This window comes from Lampetra planeri, chromosome 46 (assembly GCF_965212315.1).
Source record: "Lampetra planeri chromosome 46, kcLamPlan1.2.h2, whole genome shotgun sequence".
NCBI classification, from domain to species: Eukaryota; Metazoa; Chordata; class Hyperoartia; order Petromyzontiformes; family Petromyzontidae; genus Lampetra; species Lampetra planeri.
In genome coordinates, this window is record NC_136152.1 from 2,021,104 (window position 1) to 2,046,630 (window position 25,527).

Genomic DNA, 25,527 nt, shown 5'->3' on the forward strand with positions numbered 1-25,527 from the left:
ATGGCGGTGGTGGTGGCGGCGATAAGAGCTGGCAGTGTTCATGATCTGTGACATCTATTCCGACTCGCCACTAACGCTACTCCCCATCAGCCCCTCCCCGCCCCATCCACCTCGCTCATCTGAATGAGTCAAGACGCGCGGCTGCACGTGGTGTGAATATGATCTCGTAGACAGCGAGGGCTTTCACAATGCCATTTGTTTCATTGGCAAATGATGTAACTCCTCTAGGTGAGCAATTCTCAGTGACGATTTCATGCGTTATGGTGTGCGCACACGTCCATGCGTTGGTTATGATGATGATGCGGTGATGGTAAGATGGTGAGGGTGATCATTGTGATGATATGGATGTGGTGGTGATGATGACAGTGGTGATAATGAGTATTGATGGTAATGATGTTGGTGGTAGTGGTGGTGATGATAAAATGATTTTTAATGATACTTATGTTGGTGGTAATGATATTGATTATTGATTCAAATTATGTTGCTGGCGATGATGCTGATGATGGTGGTGATGATGAGATTGTGATTATTATTATCATATGATGTTGATTGTGGTAGTAATGGTGGTGTATTAATGAGGATGAATGGTGGTGAGGATGAAGTTACGATGATGATGGTGGTGGGGTGATGGCGGTGATGTGCTCTGCTCGTCGTGTGATTCGCTAGGCACGTCCCCATGGCTTCATTCAAACTCTTTGAAAACTTCAAAGCGTGGAGCGTACCATCTCTCGCAGGGGGTTTTAGCTCTTCTCCGCATTCATTAAAGCGGACAAAACGACACCTTCTCAGATCAATGCTCGGCTTGTCGCCTAGCCGCTTTAATGCCAGGCGGAGGGAGTTCAAAACAAAGCGGGAAAGAGAGACAAGGCCGACGTGAACACGGCGCGGGGTCGAATGTGTGACATGCACAGTGAATCTCGGGCAAAACACGCGACGAATTCCCCCCCTGCGATAACGCGCCGATGGACGAGTCCAAAGACCCGGTCGAGATCGGAGAGTTGTAGGATTCCGGAGTGCACTGCTGTGTGCGTTTTCGAGATTCAGGTGAACTAAGCCGAGCAGCCAACACGAGAAGGTCGATCTATTTGTAGACGGGGGATCGAGTTGGGAGATACAATCGCGTTGTGCGGGACAGATTCCCTCTCTCACTAACGATTCTGTTTTTTTTTTTACACTCCGGAATCCACATTGCTACAAATCCGTTGAGGGTTTCGCGGCCTCCCGGATGAGCCCCGCGTCCAGGGCGAATACGCAAGGGCCAGGAGTTACTTTCATCTTTTTTTTGGTCGTTCGAGAAACTTGGCTGAGGGCGCACGGACGCACGGACGGAACGAGCCGAACGACGCGGCGCCAGGGCCTCGGAGTCGAACTCGGCCAGGGGGTGGTGGTGTGGGGGGAGGGTGAGGTTTCTTCTCTCCTTCGAGCGCATTTGCCGAGCGAGACGAAGGCGGCGGCATCCATCATCTCCATCGTCTTCCTTCCCCCCCCATCCTCCATCCCTCCTCATCCTCCATCCCGCATCGCTTAATTCTTTTTTTCCGTTCTCCCTCTACCCCACCCCCACCACGCACGAAACAGCCACAGACACCTCCAGCTTTGCAGAGGTAAACGGCGAAGAGAGATCGAGAGAGAGAGACGAAGGGGAGTGAAAGGAAAGACTTGAAAGAGCGAGAGAAGAGAGGGCTGGTTGAGTGTGTGAGTGGAGAGGCGAGAGAGACTGAGAGAGCGAGCGGAGAGCTTTGGGTGTGTGGGGTGGGGGGGAGGAGGTAACAGGCGAGAGAAGAGCCTGGAGAAAGGGAGGTGATGCCAGAGGTAGGAGGAGGAGGAAGAAGAAGAGACGACGGCATGATGGCGCGGATGAGGATGAACGCTTTCCGACCCGTCCTGACCACCGCGTTCGCCGCATTCGTCTGCTGCCTCTCCTCGCTGCCCGGCGAATGTCGTGGGGGGGACACCGATGTGACCTCTATGGTGGCTCGTGCGAGACTCCTGGCCGAGCACATGAGAAAACTTTCCACGGAGGAGTTGGGGGTGGACACCCTGCAGGTGAGGGTCGCCATGCCTAGCTGTCTAACGAAAGCGATCTTTATTGCCCGTGTGCCACTCGGGGTTGTAAGACGCGGCGTCAATGTTAAAGATGCTCTTTTTTTGGGGAGGGTGCATCTTATAATCCGGTAGTTGTGTGTGGGTGTGTGTGGCCTGATTTGTGTAATTGTCACTGAGAGCGCAGGGTTTCGCAAGCCAATGTTGGTTCATAATTGACAGGAGGGTTTTTTTTTTGGGTTGTTTTGGGATAAGCCAAGTAAATAATCTGGTCAAATAGTGCGTCGTTAAGACATTTGTTTGGCCGTGTCGGGTGGTGGAGGGTCTTGACGACACGTTTGGTCAAGATCATTTGCGCGGCCTTAAACTCCAGTGAGTTGTAGCGTGCAATGTGCAACTCTACAGTACGTGCCGGGCACATTGGCTTTGGTTTCGACTTATAATCCTGATTAAACGACGAACACGTTGTGTGCTGCTGGCTGAGGCTCTCGAGAGCTATTTCGGAAACGCGCAGCCGATGTTGATGTTGTTGAGCTTTTAGCGATTTGCAACCAAGGTGGATTGGGTTCGTGATTCAAGTCGCTCCGTCTAATCCATTCCAGGGAATCATGGTCACTCGTAAAGTTGAACAACCGGTTCATTACACCTTATCGCATGCTCACGTCGCTACAGTTTTAGGGAATTGCTCAATAGGTTATTGGCACACCGGCTAAATAGAATGTTCCCGAAACTTGGAGATACAAAACCAGAGCAAAATTTACTAATGTACTTACAAATATGTAAACCGGTTTCTCGGCTCGCATTACCGCTCATTGAATACTTCAGAGTACACACACACATACACGTGTGCTGGAAAAGCATTACACAATCCATGCGTGTGCATGATTTTACCAACGTGTTTATTATATTCCTGGTTCTTTCGGTAAAGTCACGTAGAAGGGAATTAATAAAATAATGTAAAAATCTTGTTTTATTATTTCCCTTCTACGTGACTTTACCGAAAGAACCAAGAATATGAATCCCTGCAGTCACGAAAGCTTTAAATCAAAACGTGTTTATTGTTGTTGTTGTGGTCGTGGCGGTGGTTGTTGTGGTTGTTTTTTGACCGGGGGGGGGGGGGTTCGGTTGGGGTGGTGGATGAATAAGACACGTGGGAAGGGGGGGGGAGTGGTGGCCAAGATGAGTTCAGTAATTCAACAACAAAAATCAGTCTTCCTTGTTGATGGGGCTTCCCGAGTGGGCATTATAAGCAACGTTGTTGTAGGAGTGTGATACGACGTGTACCCCCCCCCCTCCCGGCTGCATGGATTGCTGACTCCATCTGTGCGGAGATGCGAGCGTTCTCGCCTCGTGCGTGTGCGCGTGGTGGATTTTCTCGGCGGCTGCCTCCGATTTCCCGACGCCCACGTGTGACGCTTCCAACACTCGCGGATTGCCATTAGCCGAACATCACCAATCGGCGTTGCAGGGGGGGGCCCTTCTTCTTCTGAGTCGCAAGACAGACGTTCGTAACGTAGACCTCACACCACATTGTTCCAAGTGAGACCCGGATTTGAATGATTACTCGTCACAGCAAGCGGCGAAACATCGCCCGCGTCCAGACGAAATGCTACCAGTGGGAGCAGCCAGGCCATCACCACGCTCGCTCGCTCGTACACACGTGTGTGCACACGCAAGCGTGCACACAAGTGTGTACGTATGAGCACGCACATAACAGGTTATCGTACACACACACACGCGCGCGGTGCACGGTTACATAAAGACACAATTACCTATGGAGGAATGCACGCACACAAAAAGACACGCGAATACATAAGCAGGAACGCAGGGGTACTAGACCAAGACAAGGGTCCTCAGCCTTTACCCCCTTGGCTCTCAATCGTTTAAACAATGTTAATACATACACAGGGTTTGATGAAACAAAGTAAGTTACACGTAATGCGTATTTTCGATGATTTACCGTCAAAAAAAAATCTGCCCATGCCTCGCACCCCCAGAAAGGGCATCTCACGCCCGAAGGGGTGTGCGTGCACCCCAGGTTAAGAAGAACCACTGCCCTATAAAAGCTTAAGACGGGTTGGGTAAGTGCTGTTAGCGAGCTCCTATTAAGGCCAGTTCGGTACACGAGGGGGTGGTGTGGCCAGCACCACGTTCGACCGGCAGAATTTGTCTCACGGGCACTCGTTTATGGTTGAGTCGACCTAGGGGAGGCCCAGGACCGGTTCCGATATTCGTAATTGGTCACCGATATTGGCCACGGACGGGGAATCGAACTCTGCCGCTAACCTCTCTGCGCCACCACCACCCCACACACACAAGTACGCTCTCACACGTGACGACCGTAACACAATCGCACGAGCACACGCGTACACACGCGTGTACACACGCGTGTGTACACGCAGGTCTCTGGAGAGCCCCGTGAGCATTGAATTAATTGAAAGCTCAACACACTCGTCAACAACAATGCCCTTAAAATATGTAATAAGCGGCGATTTGGCCAATGGCCCTCTTGATACATATGTTGCACTCATTTCGCACCGCACGTGGCCAACTTTTATGTGTGCCATAAAACCACGTGCTTTAATTTTCGAGAGAGATGAGAAGTGTTCCAATGGGCGTTCCGTCTGAAATCGTTTTGCGCTCAACTATGGGAACATCTGGCAGCATTGTTTGAAGCCTGGCCAGACTGCTGGTGAGGGGACGCCGAATATCGCAACCGCTCTAGAGAGCTTGCTTGCATAGAACCAATGTTGTCAATAACAACAACAACAACAAACGTACGGTCTGTGTGGTCGATGGGTTGTTGTCCAACGATGTCGTTACGTGTAGAAATAACTACGGACAGTCGTGGGTTGGGGGGGGGCTGATTTGACGAGTCCTTGAGTCCTTGGAGATGTTATTCTTTGGTTCTTTCGGTTAAGTCACGTCTAAAGATAAAATAATAAATTGAATAATAGTATATTACGACGTTTCGATTGCAACACAAGCAATCATCATCAGGCATAAAAGAAATAGCAACACAAATCTAACTAGAAAACTATAGACAGACATACACGCAGACAGACATCACAAGGACACACAGAGAGAGAACACATCGGCACAAAGAGACAGGTCGTTTCTGTGACGGTCCCTTAAATATAGAGAGGGGAGATGGTTGGTCTCGGGGCTAGTCGTGGGACTGGGGAGTGTAGCCCCCATCACAACCGGGTCCAGACAGTCGACTGGGCGTCAGCGGCGACTCCTCCCCCACTACCGGGTCGCGGGCCAGACCCGCTCGAGCTACATCGTCAGTCACGTCATCTTCACCTGGGGGAGGGAGTGCGGCGGCAGAGGAGGAGGACGGACGGGACGGACTTTGTAGCGGGCAAAGGTGAAGAGCGGTGGCGCGGTGGTTAACGCGCGCCTGCGCTCTGAGCCCGCACCGCCCGAGTGAGAATGACTCTGGGCCACCACGGCTGCGTTTGCGTGGCTCCGGGGAGGCATGCATTGCATGTAGAACATTCGGTGCATGTGAAGCTAGCGCGCATGTGACCTGCGTCCCGCACTCGGCCTCTGCGTCGCATCCCCTGCGCCTGTCTGACTTGACTCGGAATTGAGAAGGGGGCTTGTTGCTGTGAGCCCCTCCAAATACATTTGACGCCAACCTGGTTGCACGGCTAACAGCAATGGCGAATGGTATCCCAATCAGTCGTGACCTCTCCACCCCCGCTGCCCCCCTCCTCCCCCCCGCCTTCAAGGTGGCGAGATGTCAAATACCTCGCCTGGTACGTAGGAGGTGGTTGATTCGATCCCGACCCTGACGCCTGCTGCTGTATATTTGCGGATTGCATGTCTCTCTCCCCGTGGTCGCGTGGATTTTTCTCCGGGTCCTCTGCCTTTTTTTTTTTACCCCTCCACACTTAGAATGAACATGCGTTTTAGAGTATTTAGCTACTGCTATACATTTATACGTGCTCAGCCACTTGGTTGAGCTATCATTTGTGACCAGGTCGCTTCTGGAAAGGAGCTATATAGGCGAGTGGGCCCTTAACTTGTAAAATAGAAAGTTAGTTTCAAACCCGCACCGCCCAGCGTTGAAGTATCCTTAAACAACCCCTAATTAGGATCGACACGACGCGAGGGGAGGCCTTCATCCAGCAGTGGATTGAGAAAGGTCTGCTGAATTATTACCGCACTTGCCCTTGTCATTTTAAAGCAAACGATGGCGGTGCGTCTTATAATCCGGTAGGAGCGTTTGTGTATGTGTGGTGACGTCACCGCCACTTCGTGGTGAACGGGCGGTTGTTGTTATTGTTGTTGTCCAGATCTGGACTTTATTGACCCTGGGCACAGGTTTTGGAGGGTAGTGCGTCTTGCTCTCCGGAGCATATTGTAATCGGGTAATATTTGGAGGTTGGCGAGAGTTGAGACCATGGGCTAAGACAGAGAAATTATTACATCCATGCAGTGGTTTCTCTTTTGCAATCGAGTGAGCGAGCGAGAGAGACCCGTCGTTTTGTTCCGAATTGGCAGCGGCCTGCTACCCGACTCACTGCGTTGAATGGTTTGTTTCAGCGCAGATTAAGAAAATGCATTGGCAGTGTTTCAAAAAGTCCGAAACAATGGTGCAGAAGAGTTTAATCGCCCTGCATCCCGAGAGCTGCACTTTATAAAGAAAGAAATAACCAAACAAACTGTTTAGGCACTGTCCCTTGACGGTAATAAACTATCAACGTAGTTTATGTAGCCCTGGTGTCAGTCCACTGCCGGATGAGGGCCTCTTCACACCGTGCCGGTCGTGGCGATTGCTTAACCATACTTCCCCGCCCTGGTCAGCGCGTGTTGGTGGAGGTTGGGTTAGCGTAATAATGATGCCCTGTGTATTCCTCGGAAAGCCTCGCCGAGTCTCGAGGGGTTTGCAGAGGGGTTCCTGAATTGAGATCTTTGGCCCAAGACCCATTTCATTGAGCGTTTGGCAAAGAAACCTTTTGCCTACAATGTTGTTGTACGTCTCTTGTGGTAATTCGTTCATTCCACCAAGTTAATGCTCATAACCCAAAGTGCCAAAGTATTCGTAAAACTGTTTATTTACTCGCACAATCACTGAGCGCTATGTAAATGATTGCGAAGTAAACGATTTTCCGTAACGTGTAACGTAAACACAGCAGATGGATTAGCCCCCAAACTTCCACATAAGGAAATAACAGGACAGCGGTTGCCATTGATGCGCGCGCGCGTAACCCACTAAAAAAAGCCCCACCGGTTGTGATGAACACGGCCTTCAAACAGGACATCGTCTACACAACCTCATTATGGGTAAAAGCATATACAAGCATAAGTCACAAATATAAATACAATTATAAAGTTAGTCCATCACCCGGGGTGACTTTCCAGAGCATTATTAACCAGCAGCAGCATTTGTAAACAGACCCTGACTGCTGATGAGATATAGAAAACCAAAATCAGTCCAGAGTTTCTTCACTTCAACAAATGCTGCTGTTGCTGCTGCTGCTGAATAATATTGCTCTAGAAAGCCAAGAGGCCAGCGGACTATAAATAATGTGTGTTTGGTTTAGACGCGGAGATGGTGGAGTTGCGCCAATTATGTCATCTGCGGTAGCGTCGGAGTCTGGGTAATGGGCCATTCTTCAGGATAGACTGATTTTAGCTGACAACGGGTTTCCAATTAAGTTGTTTTAGTCGAACGAGTGCCGTTCACGCGAACCATCAAACACTCCGCCGATGTCCAAGCCGTCCGTGCGACGCACCCGGTGGTGTCGATGTGATCCACGCGGCGTCTGCTGCCGCTGCCGCCAAGCTTCTTACGTCAACGAATCCCTGGGTAGGTTGAAGAAATAAGGTTTGGCGTTCAACTCGCAGCGCATTTCAACGCGGTTGATTTTTTTTTTCCCCCCCATTCCGCCGTACGAAAGAACAAGAGGAATGAAAATAACAAAACAAGAAAATTCAAGAAAATATACTGGAAGGATAACGACGTTGTCCTTAGGAACGACATGTTTACGCGCGGGCAGGTCACAAGAGCATTCGTCATTTATATTTGTTAAATAAATACGTTTAGGACGCGGTGTGCAATGAATACGTTTTAAGTCTAAATAAGCTCACTTTGATGGCTCCCATGCATATACAGGCAGTTACATTCGGGGCGCTGCTGTAAATACGGTGAAGTAAATCACAGCGCGCGATGCCAGCCGTGGCCCAGAAAAGGGAAGCGCGTTGCCGTGGAAATGGGCACGAGTTGCTCATTGGGGGTAAACACACGGGGACATCCCCCGTCCGCTCCACGCGCCCGAAGCTTCTGCGGCGACGTAAATTGGGATTCCGAGAGGCAAAACGTCGGACGCAGTGCGCACAAGCGGCACGATGTGCCGGAGAGCCGTACGGCAGCTCAAACAGCGGATGCCCACGCGGTTAGCCGTGCTGCTTCTCCCGAACGAAGACCAACCAGGGATGGGATTTGCAATAACAGCGTTGTAAAATCGCAGCACAAATATCTCTCTACCCTCTTCATTAACACATCTATCTACCCTCTTCATTAACGAATCTATCTACCCTCTTGATTAACAAATATATCTCTACCCTGGTCATTCACAAATATCTCACTACTCTCGTCATTCACAAATATCTCGCTACCCTCGTCATTAACAAATATCTCGCTACCCTAGTCATCAACGCCGGCTTAAAGCAGAAGCACGCCGATGACCAAGTCGCCCGGAATGCGCCCCCCCCCCCCGCTTCATCGCATCTCGGGACGCCAAGCAGGCTCGGGCCTTGGCCGGCGCTCGGATGTGGGGCGACCACCATTCAACAACAACAACCTGGTTGCCGCTACAGGGGGCCGCGGGGCCACTGGGCGGTGGGGGGGTGGTGAGGTGTAGGGGCCCCTGACCCCGGTGCGTAGCAGCGAGCGGGGCCTGTGAACGTTTTCGGCGCCACCCATTAGCGCGCCGGCCCGCAGAGGGATGATCGCGATGCGGTGCGACATTCCGGGGCGCCGTGGGCCCTCTCGCTGGCCCGCCAGGGTCGCCGGCCCGTCCGGTTTGCGACCGGACTGCCCGGTTTTCGACCTTGACGCGTACAGTGCACGGTGTGCGTGCCGTAACTTCTGACTGGACGTCACGGAGTCTCCCCCCCCCCCGCCGTTGTTGTTTTGGACAGGTTTGCACCACGCAGGGGTGCCCAAGCCATACCAGGCCACGGAGTGGAGCGTGTTCGATGGAAACGGTTTTGGCTTCTTAAATAAAAAGATGCTGATAAAACGTTGGTCCGGAGGGCCTACTACAGGTCAACATGGAGCTAAACACACGTGCATTGCTTTTGTGCGCCTACATATTCTGCCATCTTATTTGTTTATTTCCGTTGCCCCCATGCCCATCTGCGATGGCACAACATACGTCAGAGCCCCCTTGTCAACGCTCGGATAGATATGGGCCTCCCAGCTTTACGTGGTGCCCATGGGGGTTATTTGACCGTACTTCAACCATGCTAGTCACGGTGGGTGGGTGGGTTGGGAGATGGAGGGGATACAAAACTTGTGGTATCCGATGCCGGGAATCGAACTCGGGTCGCCGGATCTGCACTGGGCCCACGGCGGCCACGTGCGGTTTGGAGAGCGGAGCTCCTGCGCCCGCGTGCGTGGGTTGGGTGGCCTCGTTAGCCTTGGAGCACAGCGCCGATCGGAGGCACGCGGAGCGAGATGGAGGCGCGAGATCAGAGCGATGAGATGGGGAGTGTGGGTGCGCAATGAGATGACCTGGCACGACTGGTGTCACCTGCTCCTTCCCTAACAGCCACCACCCACCCACCCACCCAACCCCCCTCCTCATTTCCGATCCTCACATCTCAAAGAGAATCCTAGATCCTCCGCCAGCCGGTGACCGTGCGTGTGTGTGTGCGCGCGGGCGTCCGTGCGTGTGCACATGCCGTCATGACCGTGTGAAAAAAGGCACGGAGCCGCTAACAGGTGTCGGCGAGGATTCCATTTTGTGTGCAAAGCTATTTGGGGAAAGGTTTTTCTTCTTGTTACTTATTCACCGATTATATTATTGGGGTTTTTGTTTTTGTTACTTACGCAAATCATATTCCGTTTGTGCGCCCGGCATCGTGTCTTCTGAAATTCGCTGCAGCAGGCATCGGGGCGCAGCTTTTTAATGCCCTGCGAATACTGCCCATTTAAAGTCCATTGATCGAGCATCTCCCATTCTCGGAGCTGGAAGTTAGACACATTGGGTGGCAAACCAAATTGAATGTGACGGTCATTCCACCGTCAATTAGTAACCGGGCTGAGACCATAAACCCGCTCCAATTGGAGGCTTCTGGGGGGGTAGCTGTGGTTAGGTGTATCCCACAAATCATGTCCTGTAGCGCACAAGAGATGACGATAAGGGGGAGGGGATTGGGGAGGGGGTGACGAGGAGTTGGGGGGGGGGGGGTGCACGATCATCCGAAACCCACCTGGTGCGCTGTGTACATTCATCTTAATTAAAATGTGATCGCGTGCCGGTGTTGGGCACGTTAATTACACGTGCAGATCAACGTTGCTGCCTGATGTAACGGGGACCCCCACGTACAGCGGTGGTGCAGTCACGAACGCGCCGGGCGGAGCGGTGGCGCTGCGGTTAGCGCGTGCCGCGCTGTGAACATGGCCGACAGAGTTTGGTTCCAAGGGCCACGGCCGCCATCGGTGGCGAGTGACATCATTAGCGCGATTGGCTACGTACGGCGCGAAAGAAGTTCAATGTACAAAGCAGCACGTTGGGAACCGGTCGTGCGCCCCAGCATGGTGAAGTGCCGGTCAAATGGGCCCCGTCCGTCATGGGATTGACGCGAGGCCGCAAATTGGGCAACTTGTGCAACGGATTGCATTGTGGGTTCACGACACCTTGCCTGAATGCGGTATCTTGAGGGGACAGACTCGGCGAGACACGGATGTGGTGTTCCTCACTGTTCCCGACTGTCCTGGCCGAAATAAAAAAATACAATTTACCAGCTCGCACGAGACGGGTGCGCATTGTTAGCGGCCTGTTCGTGTTGAGCGCACAAATGGCTGAGTGACGCCATCCTCCCTCCGCACCCATCAAAAACAATGGTGGCGAGTGGACACCACTGTAGCGAGATGTTAACTACCTCGCCTGATATACAGGAGGTCGTGGATTTGCTCACGACCCTGACGCCTGCTGTATATTTGGGGTTTGCACGTTCTCTCTCTCTGCCCGTGGTCACGTGTTTTGTTATTCCACATTTGGAATCAACATCACGCGTTCATGGAGTATTTGGTTGATATAAAGTTCCACACGATGATAAGCTACTTCGTTGAGCTAGTTTAAGCATTGCTGAAGAAACATCTTGGCATCGTTCGTAAATATTTCAGTTTTTATCTCCCCTCTCCCAGTTGTGGTTGAGAGAGACGCTCTCCAGTCTTGCTTCTTTGCCCGAGATGGCTCTTTACAGTTTAGCGATATTGAAACTTTTTTTTTACACTTTTCTTTTTTGCACGAAGCGGCAACGATCAGGGGGCCCAAACTTTTGTTCCCTCAGACTTGGCTTAGTTGTGGTATGTGCTCGCATCCTCTGTGAAAACCGATTTCTGTTTGAAGTGCGGGTTTGGGGGGAGGGGACGTAGTGGAGTAGGGATTAGAAAAAATAGCCGGTCGCCAGGGTGTCCCCCATGCAACACTGCAGAACTGCACTGTACAACAATCACAGGCAGGGTTTTGTGGTTTGCGAATGGACACGCAAGTTGAAGCGCAAAACCCACGACATTTATAATTCGACTACGACGATTCGCCAGTAATTTACAAAAAACATCATCAGATCGCTCTGGCCGTTGCCGAACCCAAAAACATCTTGCGAATAATATTGGTCGCCAAGGCTGACGTCTTGCGCTGTTGCCGTCGTTGACGTCGCTGACGAATCATGAACGAAGCTCGATCGTTTGAAAGACATCTTCCTCGGCCACCTCCATTGGCCATATCAATGGCCACGACCACCTGGCGCCGACTGTGCGCCCGATCTCGTCCGAGCTCGGAAGCTAAAGCCGTCTTGAGCCCGGCCAGTTCTTGGATGGGCGACCATGGCGCAGAGGCGTGGGCCTAAAGCGAAGCAGCAGAGGGGCGCTGCAGCGAACGCCATTGTTGTACCGTGCTTCCATTGTTCTATTGTGCCGTGCTGCAGGACATCTGTGGGAAAAGAGCTTGGTAAGCTCATCGGATTCGTCGAGTCAAAATCAAGATTCCGATTCTATGCCCCCCCCCCCCACTCTGCCCTTCGCCAGCCCGAACTGAACAACGTCGGGATGTCATCGTCAAATAACAACCACCCGTCGCTGAAGGGCGTATGAATCGGACCTCGTGCAGCGGTGCATTTGACGATGTTCCGTGCATGCCAATAGTGTTACTCGTAGGCTAACGGAACAAACGAAAATCCGTGCAAGTGAGACCGAGAAGAGAGAAATGGACACAAACGGCGTTGGGTGCAGCCCTGAACCACAGCTCTCCATCACGTTGGCTTAGGTTTGGTTGGGGGCACAATGTGCTGAGCTCTCGTATTGTTGCGAGGCTTTATAAGCATTGGGCCTTACAATACAAACACTGTCGTGAAAAAAATACTCCCTTGGGTGGCTGGGGGGGGGCAGTCATTGGAGATGGATCATGGACTTAATCCCCGTCAGGTGAAAGAGAGATGGAGAGAGAGAAAGAGAGACACCCCATCTCAATTGGCTTCTCCTCACCTTGTCCGCACGCAGCCTTTGTGTCAGTGCACTGTTTGATGAGAGCCTCCCCACGCAGTGGCTCTTCATTTGGTTCAAAACAAAGGTCGTCCTATTCTTTGGAACTTTCGGTAAAGTCACGTAGATAGAAAATAAAAGAATAATAAAAAATTATAAAAATTATTTAAAAAATGTATCCACGTGACTTTACCAAAAGAACCAAAGAATATTAATTATTGCACTCACGAAAGTTTAAATTCAAAATTTAAAGGTCGTCCTTCCACACCATCCCCATGTGTCCGGCAAATCTGAGCTCGATTCCCCGACCGTGACGAACATCGGCCAGAGGAATGAGCTGGGGGGGGATGGGAACGATTGATTCGAACCCACCGCACATTCTCTTCCTGCCGTCTCAAGGTTTGAAATCTTCGCTCGTACTTTGCAATTCGCCTCGTTTGTGATGCGTTGCTTGTGTTGCTTTAAACCTGTGAAAACTCAAACTCCACTACACGCGCCTTTCTCTTTGTGCCCTATTGGCCATTAGCCTGACGTTGGAATGTGGGCCATCTGTTGCGTGTTTAGACGGAGGTAATGATCAAAATAATAATGATAGTGCCATTTATCCAAGAAAGCCTTACTTAGACTCAAGACTGTTTTTTTCAGATTGGGTCTTGCTACGTTGCGATGTTTGACCAACTTATTTCGTGAGATTTTGGCCTCATGTGGGCAGAAAATCCAGGGAAACGCACACTCAGCACTTGCGTCTCCTGGCCACACCTCGCAGCCTTCCGTCTACAACACCTGGCAAGCCCTGGTGGCAGAGGTCGCAAATGGGTTTTGATACCTTACCCGTACCCATTCCCGGCCGCACCAGGGTCGCAAATGGGTACCCATACCCGTACCCAGCCGGGTACGGGTACCCGTTCCCTACCCGTACCCTACCCGAAATGAGTGACAAACGGTTACTCACCAGTGACTCACGGCCTACCCGTACCCGTACCCGGCCGCACCAGGGTCGCAAACGGCTACCCGTACCCGGCCGGGTACGGGTAGCCGGGTATCGGGTAGGGTACGGGTAACGGGTACCCGGTTGCGACCTCTGCCTGGTGGTGGTCACCCAATCAAATCCTGCGATAAATGAACAGATTAACTACTCCTCATTGCCCCATATCTGTATTTCCACGTAAAAAAATGGTGTTACTTTACACACCCCATCAGCAGCACGGCCTTCTGGCGAGTGAAAATGTTCGGCAGTATTTGGTTCAACGCGAGCAAATGGCTCGACCGCTATCGAGTACTGACCATTCAAGTACAAGCGCGGCTCAAACCCCGCTCGGCCTCCTGAGGTCTGACGAGATCGCGCACAAGCCTGGTGATTTGCTGCGAGGACAAGAGTTAAACCAGTGCGGACGAAGCCAACTTTTCGCACGTGTGAGCGAAAGCAAACTTTGGACGCTCGGGGGTTAATATTTCTCTCGCTTACTCCCATGTTTTTCCCTGCAGCGCGCGCGCCTTGTTCAAAAGGTGTCTTTACAGTCCGTATTCTATTTATGCACCGAGTAAACAATGGCGTGGGTTCAAAACCACGGAGGTGGCAGGGACGGTGAAACGTAACGCGTCGCATCGACATCGTACCCGGTGTGGCGTGTCACAGCGTGCGTGGGTCTGCAGGGCGTGAAAGCCGTGGCCCCGTGTTTTACACGGCGGTGAGTTAAGCTATTTAATAGGCTCTCCGGAGATTGGTGTTTTGGGAGATCGTGTAGAGTCTTTGAAAAGAAGACGTTGTTTCCTGTAATATATCTGCTAATTTAATGGGGTATCTATAGATGGATCGCCCTGTGCGAGCAAGCGCTGTCGAGAGTTGGGGGTGTGGGCACGGGACTCATTTCAGCCGGCTCTGCCTGCGTCGGCCGCCTTGAACATCTCTCCAGCACAACACATCCATGTGTACCTCTCGCTGTGACTCTTGTTGCTGCTGCTGCTGCTCGCGTGCCTACTCCAATCGACCAGTGACCCCAAATAAGATGCAGCGGGTAGTTGCGAGTCCTTCCTGTCAGGTGGAGGCGTCCTTGAGATTGGTCTCGTTCTCATTCATGGTGATACAGTCGTGAACATTCACGTGTGGTGTCCGATGGAGCAAACGCATGAAAACCCATTGTGTCAGAGAAGTTTCTGGCCAGACCCCGGGTCTGCATGCACCATGTCACCACCACCGCGATTACCATCGGCCCGACGGCGGTTTACCGCGGTGGCTTTTGCATGACGCTCGCTCGCCAACTTAGCCATGCAAGCGCCAGCGGCCTGGCGCTTACATCGGTAGGGCTGGCAAACGGAGCGTTTTCATGGCAATACGCAGAACATTTTAATGAACGTTGCTAAAACGGACAGCGCGTTGAGAGGGGGCCCCGCGAGTTTGCAGGCATCGAGCTTCTGTTTACCCCACGTGGTGGAAGATGTTTCTCTCATCAGGCGTGGCCATTAGCATGTGAAAGGAGAGCTCTGGACAGAGAAGGGAATACATATGCCTGCGCTAGCAGCGCGCGTTGACAAAACATTGCCGTTGCTCGCGAGTGGCGGCAAGATGTTTGTCGGCGCGCTGTCGGTTTCCTCTGTGCGTCGTCGAGAGTTTGAAACGTCGCGTTTTATTAATTTGCGTGTGTTTTGACGAAAATTTTACCCCCCTCGCTGCCCCCACTTCATCCCCTCCCATTAACGCAACACTGGGGGGGCACGATCAGCTAAGCCATGCTGAGTCTCAAAAAGAGATCCAGCCGCTAATCTCCTGACCCCCCCCCAACCTCCCTAGGGAATGGTCTGCCCCGCCGTGCAATTCAATGAGGCTATTCTCTGACAGGTATCGGTCACGCCGATCGTACTGCTTCATGGGGGGAGGGCAGGAGGGATGGTGGGGGGGGGCATTCCAGGCAGCTCAACAAGAGGAGGTGAACTGCCGCGTGTGCGAAAGGTGTGAGGATCCGGACCGACCTCCGCGGTCATCGCTATCGGCCAGTTTGATGGAATATTAACGGCGCTGTCACCGTACCCCCCTCCCCCCCCCTGTCCGGTCCCCCCCCCCCCCCCCCCAGCGTCCTTCATTGACCTGGGATCTGCCTTGATTAGGGCCCCTCCAGTGGTGTTTTTTTGTTTTTTCCAGCCCACCCCCACCCTCCCCGCGGCCGCAGTTGCCATGGCAGCTAATCTACGCGCTATTGAACTATTGAGATGGAGAGGCACTTTGGGCCCACAGCAAAGGCACGTTTAGGCATCGGGAGTAATTAAAAAATAGAGCGAGTTGTGTGTTTATTTGGATTTGTGCGAGCGTCGCCCAGTGGCTGTCATCAGACAGATGGGGGGGCCTGCGTGTGCGCGTCGGGGCTGTGGTGGAAGCTCCCCGGGTACAAACGGCACATTTGTGTCGTAGGCGTGCGATTCTCCAGTCCAGTTCTGCTCTGGAATCGTGAATTAATTGGGTCACAGTATAAGCTATTGAAACTATTTTTCTTTAATCAGGCAAAGGTCCACTAGGCGCTGTGTAGCTCTTTCTTTGAGAAGCGACCTGGCCACAAATTAGATCTCAATGAAGTGGCTAATCACGTGGAAATTTATAGCAGCTAAATACTCCAACGCATGTTTCTAACTGTGGAGAGAAAAACCGGAGGACCTAGAGAAATATCCACGTGACCACGGGGAGAACAAACTCCAAATATACAACAGGCGTCAGAGTTGGGATCGAACCCACGACTTCCTGTATACCAGGCGAGGAAGTTAACATCCCGCCACCGTGGCACCCACAATATACCGTCATCATATATTTTCATCAGTCATGTCCAAGCCACTGCTAGATGCAATGCCTCCCCAAGTAATTTGTTAACTTCTCGCACGGTGCTACGGTACAAAAAATCCACCCCTACCACCTGCTCACGAGCTGATTTCATCACTCCATCTCTCCCGCCGGACATCCTCTGGAACGCTCGTTGACCCCGCTCGGTCATTAACCTTGACCGTCGGCCGTCGTCGTCCCTCGAGGCAACGTGCCCTGCCCCCCCAGCCCCCTTCTCTTGACCGTTATGAATTCTCTTCAACCTCCGTAATGTGCTCTCTGATCTACGGCTTTATTCGGTGATCCAACGGCTGACCTCCGATAACGACTGCACGACAGCGTTGCGCGGCAAACGTTTGTTTAGAGCGTTGCTGTCCGGTTGTATTCCGGTTGAGTTGCTATCGGTGCTGCGCTATCAGCGGGCCGAGGCGTCCGATGGGAGCCTTACGCCCACGAGGGGTGGCATCTCCCCCCAGAGAGAGAACTTTGCCCTCCACTCAGGAGGAGGTTGAGGCGCTCTCTAACATTCTCACTTTTCTTCCTCTTCACCGTCATGGTTTATCGTCTTTTTCCCCACATTCCAGTTGTGTTGTTTTCCGTGTCGTGTTACGAGATGGGAATTGTCCGTTCGCAACTACCGCAGGTAGAGGTGTATCACCCAAAGTTACAAAACGGCCCCCTAAAGGAGATATCAGAGAACTACTTCTGAGATCCATCCTCAAGTCACCTCGTTTAGCCACACTAGGAGGTGCTATACTTTTCCCCATGTGACCTATGAGTGAATGATAATTGCATGACAGTGAAATGTCGACGCGCCGCCGGTTTCCTCTGTGCGGTTAGTAGCCCCGGCAGTTGGTCGGCCCTCGCAGTCGGTCGGGGTGGTGGGTTGGTGCTGGCGGTTGGTTGGGGCTTTTTATCAGCCCTGGCGGTCGGTCGGTGTGGTTGGTCGTCCCTGGCGATTGTTTGGGGTGGTTTGTCGGCCCTGGCGGTTTGTCGGTGTGGTTGGTTGGCGCTGGCGATTGTTTGGGGCGGTTTCTCGGCCCTGGCGGTCGGTTGATGTGGTTGGTTGACCCTGGCAGTCGGTCGGGGTGGTTGGTTGGCTCTGGCGGTCGGTCGGGCGGTAGGATGCCTGTGAAAGGTAATGCTTAATAAAGGGGACCCGGTGATGGACATTGTATTGGGTTGCGGGGCCACACGTCATTGGTTGTTTTGTGACGGCGCTGTTTAATTAAGGGCTCCATGATTGGAGTCATTGTCCTCTCGGGAATTTGATTGACCGCTCCGAGCTCCCGCTAAAGTCCATTTCCCTCGATTTAAATCCCTAAACGTCATCGGCCTTCGAGGTGCCCTCCAATTAATATCCGCGACTTAACATAAGATTTCAACATCGTGGTTCTGCATGCCCCCCAGAATTTGAACAACTTTATTAAACCAGAAAATCCTCACTGAGTCTCGGACTGTTTCACCAGGGTCCTGCAGTTGGACTTTTGGCGACCTTACGTCTTTAGGGGTGTGTGGTGCAAAAGAACTCCCGCAAAGAACGGCTCTCCGATACGCTTTCTGGGTCGTGACGCGACACGTGGTTAGGCGCGACGTCCGACGTTTCGCTCCACGTAGCTGTGGAAGGAGGACCGAGGGAGGGGGGGCGGTGCTCCTTCGGCAACCAGATGCCGAGCACGCCGCAGAGCCACCCGGGACAAGCGCGGGGAAAATCCGCACGGCAGCCGGGCAACTGAACGTGCAATGCTTCCGTTCGTTCGTTGGATCTCTGACCCCGTGGAATGCGGCCAGAGAGCAGTTCTCCTCGGTAAAGAGGATGGCCGTGCGGGGAACGTTGCAAAATTATTTTGATGAAGAGTGAGAGAGAGAGAGAAGAGAGGTGGAGGATGAGGAAAATGTGGGAAGAAGGCAAGAGTGACTTTGCACGCACAGGTTTGTGAAGCCGGGTATAATTGTTTGCAGCCGCGGGCTGCTGCTGCTGCCTGGACGTGGGGTGGATTTGCCAGGCGCCCGGGCCTCCCAGCAGCACGGCTTTGGGAGGCAAGGGATTTGGGGGGGGGGGGGTACGGCGGTGGGGGGAAAGATGGTGGTGAGCAGGAGGGATTGGGTTGGGGATAAATAAGAATGGGTGCTTTGTTGTTGCCTGCCGTCAGCAGCACCGGCAGCGTATCGGTTCTATCTGTCAGACTGCCTGCGAGTTTTAGTCCTGGCGTTGACACAAGTCTAGAACAAGCCGGGAACAGTGCTGGCATTTTTCGCGATTAATTTCTGCCCCCCCCCCCTGCCATATTGTGTTATTATCGTGGTTGGGTGAGTTGGAGCAGTGAGCAGGTTGGTGAGTGGGTGGTGGGTGGATTGTTATGACCTGCAGTGTGGTGAGCAGTGAGTAGGTTGGTGGGTGGGTGGGTGGGTTGTTTTGACCTGCATTGTGGTGAGTAGTGGGTGAGTGAGCTTCGTGAGTGGACGGCACAGGCGGCCTGAACACGGAACGCAAATCGAGACGGGGCTTCCAGCTTTTGTTGACGTGTCTCTCTTCTCTCCATGTCTCTCTTCTCTCCGTGTCTCTCTTGTCTTCGGCAGAAGGTGTACAGCTCGTTCGCTTACACGGAGCGGATGTCCAACGGAGAGACCGAGGTGCAGCAGGTAACACCGGCCCCACCGCCACCACGGCCGTGCTCTCTGCGTAGCGATCGCACACCGCCCCTGTCGGCCCCTTGCGCGCAATAATTACGCCCGTCCGCCACAGCTGATTAATGTAACTGAGAGCTCAGTTTTCCCTCCAGCCCCCCCCCCCCCCACATATACCCCCCCCACCCACGACTTTCTCCAGAAAGCACATTCTGATCCAAAGTACGCACTTCCTCCCGTCCCGAGCGCCGTTTGCCGCGCGCCCCGTTCCAGTTGACGAGGCCGGTGTCTGCCCAGCGCCGTTTTTGGTGACGCGGCCCCGTTCCAGTTTTCGTTCAGCATGATGTGACTGTTGTTCGCGACGCCGCTTTCCCACGCCGCTGGGGCTGCATTTCGAATTCGCGTTGCTTATTGCCTTTGTGGCTTCAAGTCCTCGTTCAACGCGGTAGATGAGTCTCTGAAAAGATGCCCGCGTTGAGCGAAGAATTACTGGAGCTGCACGGACGTATGGAAAAGCAAGCAGTTTTGTCGCATCATCCGTTACGAAAATCAATATTTCCTTAGCAGCGTCGTATCGGGCGACCCTAACGAGCGCCCCCGGGCTGCAACGTGCCGGCGAGTGAGCTCGTCCTCCTCACCGCTGGGTAGAGGGGAGATGGGGGGGAGGTGTCCCGGGTAAGAGCCACCATCAGCAGCGCAAGAATGCCAACTTGTGGCGGCCATCTGTTGGGCGCTGATGGCCAGTGGCGGTGGATCCCCGGACCCGCCTCCCCTATCCCTGCCGCACCCGCCCACCCGCCCGCGAGTACGGACACGCGGACGGTGCTCTCTATCCCCTTTGCCCCGACGAGAGCGTTTGCGCCGCTCTCCGCCAACTTCCCCAAGGGAAGCTTTACGACGGCCGAGATTGGCCCTTGCCGTGATGGGTTTCTTTTATTATTTGAACTCGTGACACCCCCTGTGACGTTCCCCCTCTCCTTCTCAATGCAAGCACAAACGGGACCCCCCCCCACTCACCCCCTCTGCTGCCTCCCACGACGCTCACGATTAGTTTGCGGTTTGCGTTGCGCGTTATTCAATTTTGCTTTGCACTAGGAGACCCGGATCTTACGGAGAAGGGACAATGGCTATAAAGATTCGGCAATTCATCACCAGCATTGGTTCAAGCGGGCAGGACTCTGGATGAGAGACGCTGAATGTCCAGAGAGGCTCCAGAGTTTGCCTGTATTGAAACCATTGCTTCTGAAATGATGCGCTGTCCCCAAAGTCACGGTGTGGGTGGTGGGAGGTGTGAAAAAAAAATTCAAATGTTAATGCGGAGGGACAGATGTGTGAAGGAGGCACCACAGATCTCCCGTGTAAAATATCCGGCCTACTCACTAAACGGGGACCGTCCGTGTAACAAATAAAAAATAAACTCAAACTCCTGCTACTTACTTTTGCCACAGCAAGCCCGTCTCTTCTCCACGCCCTGTGACTACTAAAATCTGCTTCTCTCCCGGCTCGCCTCCGTAGCTCGCCAAACGTCTGCGTGAAAAGTTCTCACGCTACATGGACGTGGTGAGCCGCAACAAGCAGGTGGTGGAGGCGGCCTACACTGCTCACCTGAGCTCACCGCTCACCACGTCGCAAGACTGCTGCAACCTCCCGGCCTCCATGCTCACGTGAGGGCACGCACGCTCACAAGCACGCTCGCTCGCTCGCTCACTTGCTCACTGTGCACCGTGTTCATCTTCATGGGCCATTATCAATCCACTGCTGGATGCAGGCCTCCCCAAGCCACCGCTGCCACCTCTCGCAATCCCACAATGCAGCAGGCCGTCCAGCGCGTGGACCACAACGCCGCATCCGTAGAGCGAACCGATTCTCGAATCGCGTCCTGGCCTCCCAAATCGAACAACCTTTAAGGGGAGGAAAATCATCCCCGGGGTTTAATCACTACCGAGGCCCGCACAGCCGGTAACTTTCAGCAAAAATTCCTTCGTCTGCTCCAGCTACCCCGACCGCCCCCCTCAACCAGCGCCAGCCCCGCCTTCCGAGGATTTTTGCCATCTTCGCCCGAGGGGTCGTCTCGCTGTGCGAGAGCAGCAAGAGCCGCCTCTGTGTCTGCGACATCTCGGTATTGAGCGAGAGATCGTTCCATTATAATTGTTCACCACTTCCTCTAACAGTGCAATAGCCGCGGGACGAAAGCGGCTTACACTCCGCTCACCCTCCACTCACCCTCCACTCACCCACCGCTTACACTCCGCTCACACTCCGCTTACACTCCGCTTACACTCCACTCACCCGCTGTTCACCCGCTGCTCACCCTCCACTCACCCGCCGCTCACCCTCTGCTTACACTTCGCTTACACTCCACTCACCCTCCGCTCACCCGCCGCTCACCCGCCGCTCATCCGCCGCTCACCCTCTGCTTACACTCCGCTTACACTCCGCTCACCCTCCGCTCACACTCCGCTCACCCGCCGCTCACCCTCCACTCACCCACCGCTCACCCGCCGCTCACCCGCCGCTCATCCGCCGCTCACCCTCTGCTTACACTCCGCTTACACTCCGCTTACACTCCGCTCACCCTCTGCTTACACTCCACTCACCCTCCACTCACCCACCGCTCACCCGCCGCTCACCCGCCGCTCATCCGCCGCTCACCCTCTGCTTACACTCCGCTCACTCGCCACTCACCCTCCACTCACCCTCCACTCACTCGCCGCTCACCCGCCGCTCACCCTCCACTCGCACCCAGCAAGCTTCGGGAAGAGCAAACTGCGTGGGAGTTAGAAGCGCGTAAGTTTTGATGATTATGCGGTTGTATGGCTCTCCGGCGGTTTTTTTCGGGGAGTACCTAATGTTGTGCGGATGTCCGCGCGGCGTCCGACGTTCCGCCCCCGCTTGCCGGCCCGCTGGGTGCCAGAAACGGGGAAGCAGCTCCCCGGTGTTCGGAGCGACCCGATGAGACCACCGTGGTGGCGGTTGGCGCCGGCTCGGACAGTTGCGGTGGTGGCGGCGGTGGAGGTGCAAATTTGTCTCTCCCCGATTTGTGTTTCGCCCCTGGTCCCACCGAGCCTCCCAATCGCCCTTCTGCACTCGCCGGTTCGCCTCGAGGGCCACGCTCGCTCGCTGCCACGGAGCAGAGCCCCATCGTGTCCGCCCCCCTTCCCCACCTCCCAGTACGACTGGGTCGAGATCGGCGCGCGGCACCGCAGAGCTGGACGGCGGAGCAACCGCGAAGGCTTGCGGGCCGGCACGCAGTGGCACGTGGTGGGAGGATAAAGCCGCCACCACCACCACCCCCTCCGTCGCTGATGTTTGGTGGTGACATCACCTCCTGTGTGGGCTCGGGAATTTGGCCACAGAGCAAACAACCGGAGTACCGGGTGGTGGAGGGGGAAGTGTGGGTGGGCAGGGTGCGGGGGGGGGCCTCACTCGACAGGCTCTTCGGGTTTTTGTTCCGCCTACTCGAGCGTTCATCATTTATCTTCCAAACAAACAATCCTCCTCCGCACCGGCGAGCGAGCAGTGGATGTGGAAGAAGTAGTAAAACAAGTGAAGGGTAGCGCCGGCCGAGAGAAGCCTCGGGAGTCGTCGCTGGTTTTTACGATGAAGGCCCAAAGTAGGGACGCATGCGGCGTTGCAGCCTTGTCATTCCACTGCTGGACGAAGGCATCTTCCCACGCCTCGAAGGACTGACACGTCGCTTGCCAGGGGGTGCACGCGACGCATCGGCCCGTCGGTCATTCCGACTCTCAAGCCGAACCGCGCACGCGTGGACTCGCTCGACGCGTTCGCGTTTCGGAGTCGCCGTTGTGTAAATTGGCTCCCTTGAACCGTGCCGCCGCTGGAGGGTGCGCTGCCGCTCGCCACGGGGCGAAACAGGAACCGATTCGTGAGTGGAATCAATTTGCAGCCCTGCAAGTGCTTGCTGCCGGGGAGGGTCTCCACGAGAGAAAGAGAGAGAGTGAGGGTGTGCTTGGTCTACTCTTCCTCGCTCGCCCAGACGTCTTGCAAAGTGTGGCTTCCCGCCCCCCCCCCCCCGCCTCTTCCAGGACGTCCGGCCAGCGTCGAAGATTGAGCCAAATACCCTCTTAGAGGTCCCTGTCTTTATTGGGGAGGCCCCTTCCTCCAATAGTGGCACAAGCCAGCAGTTGCGAGGCTGCAGCTTTACCTTTAACCTCGGGGGGAGGTGATATTACCACGGTAGGGGGGGGGGGTTAAGAAACTCGCCTCAACGTTTCAACGTCCGCGCCGGGTTCGCGAGCCCAGCGTGCTGACCCCCACTACCCCAGCGTCCCCACGGAGCGTGCAGAAGCATCGCTGCTCCCCGGTGAGTCTCGCCGGCAAGACTCCGGGCAAATTACATTTCGTGAGGTTTCTCTTACGCTCCTTGACAGTTTGGGAAGCACAGGATCGGGGGGGGGGGGGGGGTGCCGAGATGGGTGGGGGGGAACGAAGAGCGAATTTTTTTTTTTATGTTTTCACGACGTTTATTAAGTTTGAGGTTTTGCCAGACGAGGTTACGGTTTTGCCAGACGAGGTTACTTTTTTTTTTCCGTGGAGTTCAGCAATGTGTATTCTTGCTTAATGGTGAAAAAGCACAGACTGTTATTTTTTGGTATTTATTTAACGATGCTCCCTGCGTTTACCGCCGGGGGCTTTCGCGGTCGCGCCGCTGTACGGCTCTCCCGGCGCGTTTCTTGTTTTCGGTTTCGCGCCGCGTGCCGTTTGGCACGATGTTCGACGTTTCGCTCCACGCGCCGCGAGCTTCGTCAGAGCGCTGAACTAGAGCGGCTCTCGTTATCCCTCGGCATTTACGCTGCGGCTAGCCACTGCCGGCTCCAGACGCCGATTGCACTCGAGGGAGAAAGGTGAGCCCCTCTCGGTCCGGTTCCTGGAGCGAAACGTCGGACATCATGACGATGTCCGAACAGCACGCTGCAGCTCGTTGCCACTGACAAGCGACGGGGGGGTGGTGTGGGTCAATGTCCATCCCTGATTTGGGCTGCTCCTGGCCCCACTGTGGCTCCATCTCTCACCCCACCACCCCTTCTCCCTCACCGATTCCACTTGGCCACTCGCACTGCCACCAGCTGCGCGGGCTCGTGTCCTTCCCTCTTACCCCGCAAAAATAACAAAAATTAAACGCGCTTTAAAAAGTATATACTTAATCATAAACCCGAGGTCTGGAAATGACGGTGAGACGAACCAGGTCCCGGAGAGAGCCCGCGGGGATGGCGAGATATTAGGGGTTCCGTTTCGGTGCCCAGCAGAGTCCCGTTTGTTCGTCTGCGAAAGCCTCTCCCCCCTCCCCGAGTCTCCGTCCCACTCGTGGGAGAGTTTGGCTCCACGTGCGACGAATCGGGAGAACCCACAGAAAAACCCCACAGCGTTGCGTGGGGATAACAACTCCCGAAGATCGTGCGTTTGTCCCACCTTCGTTAAAGTTTAGTTTTTTCACGGCTCACTTTTTTTGTCTCGCCTTTATGAGGAAACCACAGCTTTCACTGGCGCAGTGCCAAGATCCCCAGGTCACCTGGGGTCACGTGAGCGGTTCTGCAGCGGACCCTGCATAACCAGTCGCCGTGGCAACCCGCAGTCGGTGGTGGGAGCGAGGGTGCCGTGGGTTGAGTGTCCAGAAGCGTTGTTGTTGTTGTGTTTCGTGAGGACGAAATACACGAGAGTTTCCATTCGGCGTCCCGCGCCACCCCGACTCCTCCACGGAAGGCCGTGAGAGATCGCGTCTGACCCCATCCCCTTGTCGAGCGCTGATCCTTGGAGGAGCGAAAAGCAAACTTTTGAATGGGGTCGGGGGGAGGGGCACTTTTGAATCGACCGCACTTGCGTCAAAGTGCGCTTCTACCAGTTGAGCAAAAAAAAAAATAGTCCCTTTCAGAAACCCCTGGCAAACACGTGTGACCCCTGGTTCATATCCTGCTGCCTGTGGGGGTCCGAGCATGCCGCCGGAGTCTGTGTACAGCAGGAGGCGGGGGGTGGAGTGGGGGAGATGGGGAGGTTTCTTGGCTCTCTGCCTGCTCGCATTTTCCGTCAGGTGCTCGAGTTACGCGGCCATCTTCCTTGTCCAGCACGCTGCTCCACTTGAGCGGCTTACGAAAGCTCTCCGCGCTGTTGTTTTGGGGTGTGGGGTGGGAGAAATATAAACGATTCTCTCCCCCTGTATCTCTCTCGCTCTCCTTCGCTGCCGGGGGCCCCGTCTCTGCGGCCGTTGCTTGGCGGAGTAGCGTTTGCTGGCGGACGTTCTTGATGTTATCCTGAGCTCTATGATGGAAATAAATGCTAAAGGTAAAGGTGCAACCCCATGCAATTCCCTGCACGC

The 25,527-nt window shown here is 54.2% G+C and overlaps 1 protein-coding gene across 2 annotated transcripts in view; it reads left to right on the forward strand.

Annotated features, from left to right (window-relative positions):
• Positions 1-754: 754 nt before the first annotated feature.
• The window catches only part of CACHD1 (cache domain containing 1), a 54,686-nt gene continuing 29,913 nt past the window's right edge, over positions 755-25,527 (forward strand). Inside the window, exons 1-4 of one of the 2 annotated variants that reach the window (XM_078615133.1) lie at positions 755-1,044; positions 1,774-2,046; positions 19,149-19,211; positions 20,712-20,860. In XM_078615133.1, the coding sequence (XP_078471259.1) occupies positions 895-1,044; positions 1,774-2,046; positions 19,149-19,211; positions 20,712-20,860 (635 nt within the window). In that variant the 5' untranslated portion in view covers positions 755-894. The other variant, XM_078615132.1, reaches the window with a different exon arrangement.